Raw genomic sequence first — 10,928 nt, forward strand, 5'->3', positions numbered from 1 at the left:
CACATAACAGTTTAAACCCTTAGATTTCGGCTTTATTGAGGATTTTTTTAGAAAGGATGATTACATTTTTATTATTTGCATTCGTATTCACCTTGTCATCTTTAGGCAAATCACATTGTTTAAGCCTAATTTTTGAGATTTTCTTTTTCTTGTGTATTTCTGAAACTTTTTTACATCTATTTTGGATGCTTTCAAGAACACTGTTAATTCTGTACCGATCAGGATTTTTAATTCAGTTTTTTTACATCCAATACTATTTTGGAGGAGGCATCTTTCATGATGATGATATGCAATTCTTTCTTTACGTAAAGATTTAGCAGAAGCAGAAGCAGAAGACAAAATTTTACTGGCTTTCCAGTAGGAATTTCCATAGTAATGAAAATGAGTTTTTAGAGTTAACCCTATAGGCATAAGGTTTTCAACCTTACATTTATGCAAAAAAGTTAAGTGATTTGTGTGTTTAGTTAACTTAAGATGCAAGCTCTAAAGGTCTTTGATTTGTTTACTGGTTCCGGGTCCGTACCGAGAATCAATTGTTTGTTTGAAGTTTGTTTTTGACGATGGAAGGATTGTGAAAGAAACAGGACTTTTCCAGACTTTATTAATTTTATTATTAACTTAACTTCAACTTTACACAAAAGCCATCTGACCTTTCTCAATTTGGAAAACTGGTAAAAAATGTCTTTTACATGGTACGCAATTAAAATAATTGTCCCTGTCTACTGGAATAGTTTTTTAGTGAAAGGCCATTATGTTGACCTATACACTATCGTAAATCCTGATATACTATCGTGTTGATATAATCCAACATAGGACTTCCAGTTCAGTAGTTAAATTGATATTACCCTTACTAAACATTTAAAGGATATTAAAATGATTAGTTTATAATACTTTTCGAGGGATAATAAAAGGAGGGCAGCAAAGGGTCAGAGTGTATAAAGTTAGTAGTAAAATTACTCTACCACCAATCACCAAGATCAAACTATCAGATATATGTTAGTATACCATGTGAACAATGTCACGGTGACCGTGAGCTGCGGCTAGGTGAAGAGGCGTGTCATCTCCTCGGTTAGTAGCATTGATGCGTGCGCCACGTTGCATCAACAGCTCCACAATCTTGAAATGTCCTTCTTTAGCAGCCCAATGCAATGGACTAAATCCATGATCATCTCTGAAAAATTAGTATTGTACTATAATAATGATATAGAAAAAAAATTATCACAATAACAGTATAAGTTTTTTATTGTTATTATAATTCTAAAACAATTAGGATATTTTGATATAATATTTATTATTTATTACTTGTGTAGATTGAAACTTTGCTGATGGTATAATACTGAATGCATCTGTTGAGCTTAGCTTGTTTGATAGTTATGATTCCTTTAAAAGTGTTGTTATATATTAAAATAATTCAGAAATTCGCAGCAGTCACAGGGTCAACTTCAATTTCTTTTATATTTTGTAGTATGACAATCATTTAGTCCTTAGAGAGGAAGAAATACGAAAATTAAGTATCAGAAAGCCATTGTTTTTTTATCTTACCAAGCGATAAGAAGATTTATTGTTACATGCTTCTTATCTTGTCAAGATGGGAAGGCACCATGTGATCTGAGCTTCATTTATTTATACTATCTCGAAGGATATTTTTCTTTTTTTTCCAGTAGTGCAAGATGGCAACAAAGCCCACACTGGTGGCCAGTGGAATTTGTAATTGTTACTGCTTTCGCGTAATCAGATCATGTTGAATGGCCTTCGGCATCACCCCACACTGATAACACACAAAAAAAAATTGCATGGTACCTTCAGAATTCAATCTCAGATCACGTTAATCCTCCAATTTCAATAGGTAAGGATAAATTTATATGTTATCCATTTTTTTTATGTTTTTAGAATCGCCATCATACATTGACTGATTTGACTGTTTTCTGCACGCCAGTAATAATGTGTAAACTCTGAACATTCTTATTCCTAGCAACATTAACAATTGCTTTCCGATAGTTAATTTTCATGTTTTTTTACTTTCTAAGGAATACCCGATCACCTGAAGCTCAAAACTATCCTCTTATTTAATATAAAGTATTGATGATTACACTAAGTGATTTACAAATCTGGTTATCATACATTGTGTGTAGTAAAGTTCATATCTTCTGATTGTTTTATTTTTTAAACTTACAAAATAATATGTACTTCCTACATTTAATACTGATAATTAGATAAACTGATAGTTCTTGTCTAGTTAATTTCTTCTATTCAATTGATTTGGTAGCCTGATACAGAACTGAAACTGATTTGTTTCATATTAATAAAACATTTTATTTAACATACTAACAATCTATTAATATACATCCTAATAATATTATAGATGCGAAAGTGCCTTTGTTTCTTTGTTTAGCTTTTACATGTAAACTATTCAACTGATTGTACTGTAACTTTACATGAACATTCGGTACTTACATATTATATTGACCACACCCCTACATTTCTCCAAACACAAAAATTCAACAAAAACAAACATTACCAAACAAAAACTAAACTCTTTATTGAAAAAAACACACAAAACTTGTTTTTATTCTTGATCACACACCGCCACAGAAAATGCAGCGATGTCAGCGCAGAATGGATCCCCGCCTTCGGCCGCCACAGACGACCGCCATATGTATTCGACTAGATAGGAATCAAAGTGTTGTCTGGCAGTGCTTCTTTGTCATTTATTCCTCTATTTAGCTGATCCCCACATCCTCTCAACTTGTTGAGTGTTTGCGCTGGTTTCAGGGTCAACAAAATTATACCGATGATTGATGCTGAAATGTTGAAAACCAGCCTCCTCCAACTCGGCTGTCTTATAACCCTTCCAACAGTCCGACATAAATGTTGTTTCTGGTTGGATTTGTTCCATTAGTGTTTTTGCTCCTCGATTTGGGACCCTAACTAAAAACTTGTCACCAGTTTCTCGGCACAGGCCACCAAACACCCATTTTGCAGTAAAACACATCCTGCATTATTCTTCCGCTTGGTAAACATACTTTCATCTATTTCAACAATGCAGCCGACTTATTGAATCCTCCAATTTTTCCACTGTGCTTTTTCTCGATAGAAAATACGCAAACCTCATGGATATAATTGTTCCAGTCAATAACTGTTTTGTCAGCCAACTCATGCTCGCACCAACTGATAGACACGTTAGTTCATAAACCCATGAGTAAATAAAACGAACAGCAGTAATGAATGGAATTGCCTACACGCAAACCAAATTTTTTCAAACACGGTCTAGTGGTACACTTCCAAATGGACCATTGTCGAAAGAGTATAATGTCATTTCATGTCCGTTTACGCACTTTTTACATTTAGGTAGCAACTCTGTCCTGCAAAAACCTTATTGCTCCCTCTTCACTGCTAGGCAAATCCCAAATTTGAATTCGTCCACCCATTACAACAATGCACTGTTAATACAGACGACAATAACCAATAAGTAAACACAAAATTAGTTACAATCAACGTGATGCACAGCGATACATGCACTGGCCGTTATCGATGGAGCGGCCGGTCACTGAACCTTGACCAGGGGGAAGGGACAAGTATTGCGATAACACCGGACGTCTATTGTGGGCAGTTACCTTAACAACAACCATGCTACTAAATTTACCAAATATGTTGATGTTTTAAAATAATAATAGTGTGGTCGATATAATACGTAAGTACCGAACATTCTTATGGTTTCTGGTATAAACATAAGCCTATCCGGCTAAATTATAAAATGGTCTAAATTTGATTCTTTGAAGCAGGCAACAAGAACTATGCTAAATGAAAGTTCACTAGACTGTGCTTTTTAACAAATATAAAAATTCCACTTTAACCCTTTTAATGCCACGAGTCACGCTCCGTGACGATGGGTATCGGTGCGAAAAATGCCGTCATCACGGAGCGTGACGATTAGTATTTGATTTATTTTAGTACTCTGATATTGTAATAACTGGCTAATATCGATGCAGACGTCTTCAAGATAACCGAGTATTCGGATCGATCGATGTTTGATGTTCAATATCAATTTTATATCGATCTATTCATTGTATACATAGTCGAATTTGAACTGGTTCTTAGTTTACATTGCGTTGAGTGGCGTTGCGTTCTGTTTGTGCTGTGAGTTTGAACCTTAAGTTTCGTTTATTTTTATTTCGAAATGGAACGAAATAAAGTTAATTGTGATGACACTGGTTTATTGAGAGCCCTTTTAGAAGAAGTTGGAAGTGGTGGGGAGTTGGAAACTACAATGGAAACGTCGGTTGCTGACCAAAGTGTAAGGTATGATGGTACGCCTGCACAAAGTAGTATCTTGGTTGAAAATCCCACTCTAGATGTAGATGTAGACGATGATATTGATATGTCACCTAGGCCTACAGCAGGTCCTAGTGGTGTTTGCAATATCTTACCAAGAAAGAGGTATAGGCGACCTAACCTAGCTAGGCCTATAGGCTATGATTTGGATGTGTCAGACACTACTGTGGATGACACAGATGAGGACAAGGACTACTGTCCTAGTGACACTGAACCCTCCACTGACCATTCCAAACCTAAATTAGGAATGAAACAAAAGAGGCCATAGAGAAAGAGGAAGAGGTTTCGCTGCCTCGACTCCGGAAAAAAAGAAACCTATCCGTCTCAATATAATCATTTTGCAATTGCATAATGATTACATTGCATTATAATGCATTATATAATGCATTTTTCAATCAAATAAGCATTTAGTATATACTATTACATTGTTTTTACTGTTTCTTATAGTGGGTACAATGGTTTGCATTACTGTCCTGATTAGACCTTAGATTTGCGTTTGGTACGCATTGTAAGGTATTTTTGTTTTCCAAAAAAATTTTTTTTTGTTGCTTGAAAAATATAATATATTATGTACTGATTTTGTTCAGTTTTAGATGTACTTTGCAAATGTATTAATTGTTTTAATCAATAAAAATTCTACAGTTATCATTTTTGGACTCAAAGTCAAAAATTTTTTTTATTTTTTATTTTTGTTTAAGATTATAAATATTTAGTACAAGTTTTTTTACAATAACTAACAAACACAGTTATGCAACATTTATCATAGAACACAACAACAAAAAATTCTATGAGTCTATCACAAAAAATGGATTTTTTATAATTTTTTAACCAAACACTTACATTTTTGCTCAGATTGGCCTGGCACTTTACAGCCAGGAAGGCGTTCAAGGTCGCGGCACTAAAAGGGTTAAATGTTCTAAAATATTAAACATATTTTTCAGTTTATAAAGAAACAAATTTATACGTAAATAGTATAATAATTGTAAATTTTCTTTTAACTGTACATTTTTAGCAAAATATTCAGTGTTAGATATAAAAGACAAAGTTACTATCTAACTTTTACTATAAATATAAAAACTGTTATAAAACCCATCTTAATTGTCTTTTAACAGAAGCAGGATTCTTTCCTGTGGAATAAACTTGAAGCAATAGTACTAGGAACAAAGTAAATTACGATGGTAATTTAATACAGGTGCAAAACCTAAGAATAATGACATTTTTTTGTGGCTTCAACATGTTGGACTGGTACCGAAAAACCCATTATGTGAAATTTGTGGGAAAGATACAAATGTAACTGTCAGAGGAGCAAATATGGTTGTCTTCAGATGCAAAAAAATAAGGTAATGGTGGACATAATTTGAATAAAAACGTACTGAAGAATAGTTCCTTTGAAGGATCAAAGTTCGGTCTGCGCAATATTATGAGTTTGATGTACTTCTTTTCCAGAAACCTGACAAACTATGATTTTTTTATTCTTGAGTGTAGTTCGGATTTACACAGCCCATCAAGAAGTACGACATGTGACTGGCTGTCATTTTGCAGGGAGGTTTGTTTTGTGTGGATTGATGAACAGTTTAATAGGGAAGAAAAGCTCAGATGTCCTGGAGAGGTGGTGGAATTTGATGAGTGCAATATTGGAAAGTGGAAATAAAATAAAGGGAGGTTAGTAGAAGGAACCTGGATTTTACCAGAAGGACAAAAACGTCGGGGTAAACATAGAATTGAGATTTGTCCTGAAAACAAATGATGCTAAAACCCTCATCCTCTCATATCAAAACATGTAAAGCCTGGGACAACTATAGTCACAGACATATGTGGAAAGCGTATGTTGGATTGAGTGATTGTGGTTTTGTCCATTTTACTGTCAACCGTAGTGAAAACTTTTTAGACCCAGCAACTGGTGCCAACATTCAGTTGAAAGTTTGTGGAGAGCCTTAAGACACAGTTTGAAAAGTGGTATACTAGTTGAACTTCTCTGTGATAAATTTATATAGAAGAGAGATACGATTTTCTGTTTTCTGTAGAGGACGCGTTCAACCATTTCCTAAAAGCAGTTAAAAATTGCTAAGCAGGAGAAAACATGTAGATAGTTCGAAAAGTTTCCATTTTCTATTCTAATTATTGTTACGTTATCATTTATTTTTCTATTCCCAACATTTGTTGTCATTTCTTAATTATTTATGAGTTTTGCTATTTTTGTTTATAGTAATTTGTTTGGTTGTTCTGGTTCATTTATTATTTATGAAATTTCTTAATTATACGAGTTTTCCTATTTTTTGTTATAATTAATGTTTTTGATCATTCTCGTTCTGGTTCATTTATGATATTATTACTCTAACTTAAATATTAAATTTATATTTTAATTTAACCCTTTGAGTGCCACGGGTATTTTCCGAAGGCATATGCATAAAGTGCCACGCTGTTTTTTCGCATATTTGTAAGCTTTTGGGAAAAAAGCTGATGTAAAATAACTACCAAACAGATTTCCATAATTTTGTTGTTGTTTTTTTTCTTATTAAATCCAGAATATGATACATATCGTTACAAATAAAATTTGATTTTTAAAAATATAAAAATTTCAGTATTTATAAAAAGTTTTTTACTTTTGTATAAAAAGTTAAGTTTTGACCTAATTTGTGTGTATACGTTATTTTTAAGATTTTTTTATTTACACCATGATAAAGGCCATATGATTCTAAATAAAACCCATGGGTAATATCTTATTCCAGAATTTTAAAAACATGGCATTATATGTATTAACAAAATGCTGCCCAATACCGACATTTTATAAACTGTACTTCATTTGTCAGAGTTTATAAATTACTTAGTAATGATGTAGTTTTCCCAATACATCTAATAAAACATTAATACAACACAAATAAATATGATTAGTAAATTTAGAAACAAATACTTGCTAACATATTTACATAAAAGTTTACATTTACTAAATAATAACCCTAATAATATTTACACTGAAAATTCACGTTTTTCGCTTGAACACAACTCAAATCATACATTACTTTTGTAAATAAATACATTAAAATACTGTATAAGTTACTATTTTATTTTGTATTTACTCAAATGCTTGGTTATCGGCACATAAACAACAAGAAAGGCCGTTACGCAACACTACTCGTCCGCTACGTCGTGTGACTGGAAGACAGAATCATCATACAGGTACTTATCACAGCCCACTATTTTTGGACGAGTTTTCCTTATCAGAGATCAAAGTAAACTTCATTATACGTTCCTTCTTCTATAATGAATCGAAAAATACTCGATGAATCATACTTCCTATCTCCAAATCGTCTCCAAATAGACACACGAATGGCCTGACATTTACGAATAATGAAATGTTGTTCTTATAGTTTTTGATTTAATTGATTGTCGTAATAACTCGTAAATTCCAAAATAGGTTAAATAAAGTCAGTTGTTTTTAATACTATAATTTATTTTGTCCCCGATAAGGAAAACTCGTCCAAAAATAGTGGCTTCTTGATAAGTACCCAAACAACATATGTTTCACAGATACAATAGTAGAGAAACAACATAAAACTCGTATTTATTGATAGTTTGGAACCTATTGAATACAGCCGTCTGATTATTTGGCCAAAATAATCTTGTACTATATAAAATATTATCGAAATACGAAACGTCAAAATTGGCGACACTGGCACTTTATGCACTTTTCGTACCGTCAAAATTAGCGACGCTGTGGCACTCAAAGGTTAAAACAATGATTGTAATTGAGGACTATACATTCTTTTATATCGATTGATAGTATAGGATTCGAGATGCGAATATTAGGTATTGATGATTATGTTTTTCAATATAAAAAACCGGGTCCGTTTATCCGTTTATCATACTCCACCCTAAATTTTTAACAATTTGGTTATTCAATGCATTAAAAAGAGCTGGTAATAATTAATTGTATATAACTACCTATAATTAGAATGTGGTATCAACAATTTTGCATGTTTTGTTTAACCATTTTTTTAATAAAAGCAGTTTAATAGAATATATTAAAACTAAAAGTGAGGAAAATGTCAAAAACCAAGAACAAAATTCTCTAAAAAGATTAACATAAATATTGTGTCATATACCAAAATAGGTATGTGTCTACCTAGGGCTACTGTTAAGAGCTTGTATAGAAAGGCCTGGTTTAGGTTACTATTTAATCAAAAATAAAATAGTTAAAACCTATTTCTCTCACAACACTTTTTCTAGTCTTACAATACTTGGTGTTGGAATGTAAAAGAATAGATTCTTTTTTAATAATCTAAATATTTATCAAAGGATATTCAAATATTATGCTGTGTCAAAGGTGGGGCACAATGCCCTTATAAGGTTAAGTAACAGTGACCATGGCCCATATATGTCAAATGAAACAAATAAACTGGATCCTAAAACTTGTCTATGACTAGGCTGTGTAATTTTAAATATTTTATGGTCGTAAATATATTTAAAATACAAATAAAACTTATTTGTCAATAACACTAGGCTAATTGGTTTTGTAATAAACTTACCCCTGGTTCATGTCATGTTCTGTATCGTCTAACCATACACGAACTTGCATCGCATTACCTTCTCTACACCAGTGAAAAATATCTTCCATCTTTCGAATATACAAAAACAAATCACTAGGCCAATATTTTTATTTGTAAAAAGTACATCCAAATATTGTGAGTAACTTCTAAAAATAACACAACTTAGATGTCAAATCCAATACTAAATTGACATTTTGACAGAATCATTAATATAAAAAAACAAACGATTCTTCAAGGAATAAATTTACCGATGAATACCTGGCATTATACTACAAACATTTATAATTTTTAGTAAAACACCTAGTTTATGTAGACTACGACACAATCAATCACTTCTTGACATACATAATGCAACAGACTAAAATAGTCACAAATCAGATCATCTGGTTTTGTCCTTAAAAAGTTGCACTCGCACTGGCGTGTGGGCACTGCTGCTTATATCTTTTTGGTAACAAGGCTTTCGTTTTAACTGATGACATCAACTTTACTCATGTTGCCAGTTTAGAGCAAATACTGTATTAAGAAACATGTTAACTGCCATAGAATCCCATCGTGCCAGTTACTACATCAGAAATGTGTCATAGTATATTTTCTCTAGACATAACTCTCAACATAAGGTAGCTTATAGTAAATAAATAGTGGGAGTGAAATTATAAATGACATTGGTGGCTAGTAACTTCGATGCGTACTTTACGACAGTCGCTGAGACTATCTTACTAGACCTCGCAGTAAATTCTCTGTCGGTTCTTTCGCCACGCCAAGTTCTTTCTCAATTCTTTCTCTGTCAAGTTCTCAAGTAATATTCACACGCTAGCATCTGCTTCTTAAGCTAGAGTAGGTGAAATTTCAGCTATTGTTGTACAGTTTTGTAAGGTTGGTCTATTGGTCTATGCCCCCAATTGCTAATACTCCTAACAAATCAATGGCCCGCCCAAGGTTATTTTCATTCAAGTTTAAGACTTCGAAGATTTGTCCACTGCTCAAGCAAGGAAGTAAAGAAAAACTCGAGAATTACAGGTCCATCTCCTTAATGAGTGCCAACTGTCTCAAAATTGTTTTATACAGAATTCTAGATCATATTAGCACCGTACTGAAACATCAACTATTGAATCCTCTGATGATTTGGATGAGAATGTAACTAACAGCACTGACTGTTGGAAGTACAACCAACAGTATGTTTCAGACCTGAGTAAGGCATTTGATTGTCTGGACACAATTTACTCTGGACAAAATTGGCTCCACTATGTATAAAAGACACTACTCTAAATGGTTTTTAGCTATTTAAATGATCTAAAATAAATAGTAATAAATAACCAATCCTTAAATGATCAAATGAAAACTGGGTCATCAGTGATATTACCTATAAAAGAGGATTGTGCGAAAACTGTAATGGGACAAGTACTATTTCTTTTGTTTATATCAAACTACTTGCCTCATCACATCGATATCTATAGTTAACCTGTTATTTGCACTGAAAATACAACTCTTTTATCCAGCAATAGTTAAGTAGAAAAAAAAACAGTAGCAGTCGTGGGACTGCCGATAGAAGTGAAAACGGAACTATTAAGTTGAGAGTAATTAAAACTATATGCAAAAATTATATGAAATTTTTTATGTTTTATTTATTAGTTACATATGATGGGTTAAACAAATCATGAACAAAATATAAATACAAAGTGGTTGAAAAAATAATTAATATACAATTATCTTAACAATATCTTAATAAAAAGGTCAATGCAATCATTATACTTGTTGTAATTGCTCAATATTAATAGTTAGTTAAACATAGAATACAAGTGAGTAAACACCGAGTGAACAACAGTGAGTTGAACACCGTTGTAAATAATACAGTTATTGCTACGGATAAAGTATATAATTGCAATAACAATTAAACCCACAATATTTGTAAAACTAATAAATTAGTTAAATTAACTTGGCTCTTTCGTAAAGGTATTTTTATTGCACAATAAACTAATTTATTGAGTTAATACGGTATCAGTGAGCCAATGCGCCAACTACAGTTCCGGCAGAAACGTTCACTCATCACTT

At 32.6% G+C, this 10,928-nt stretch overlaps 1 protein-coding gene across 1 annotated transcript in view; it reads right to left on the bottom strand.

The window, feature by feature from the left end:
• LOC124362992 (integrin-linked protein kinase) overlaps positions 1 to 9,280 on the bottom strand; it is a 29,034-nt gene extending 19,754 nt beyond the window's left edge. The window contains exons 1-2 of the mRNA XM_046817990.1: positions 8,859 to 9,280; positions 1,006 to 1,171 (exon numbers count right to left, since the gene is read on the bottom strand). Coding sequence (XP_046673946.1) covers positions 1,006 to 1,171; positions 8,859 to 8,947 — 255 coding nt within the window. The 5' untranslated portion in view covers positions 8,948 to 9,280. The remainder of the gene's footprint in view (positions 1 to 1,005; positions 1,172 to 8,858) is intronic.
• Between the last annotated feature and the right edge of the window lie 1,648 nt (positions 9,281 to 10,928).

Source organism: Homalodisca vitripennis, chromosome 1 (assembly GCF_021130785.1).
Source record: "Homalodisca vitripennis isolate AUS2020 chromosome 1, UT_GWSS_2.1, whole genome shotgun sequence".
NCBI lineage: Eukaryota > Metazoa > Arthropoda > Insecta > Hemiptera > Cicadellidae > Homalodisca > Homalodisca vitripennis.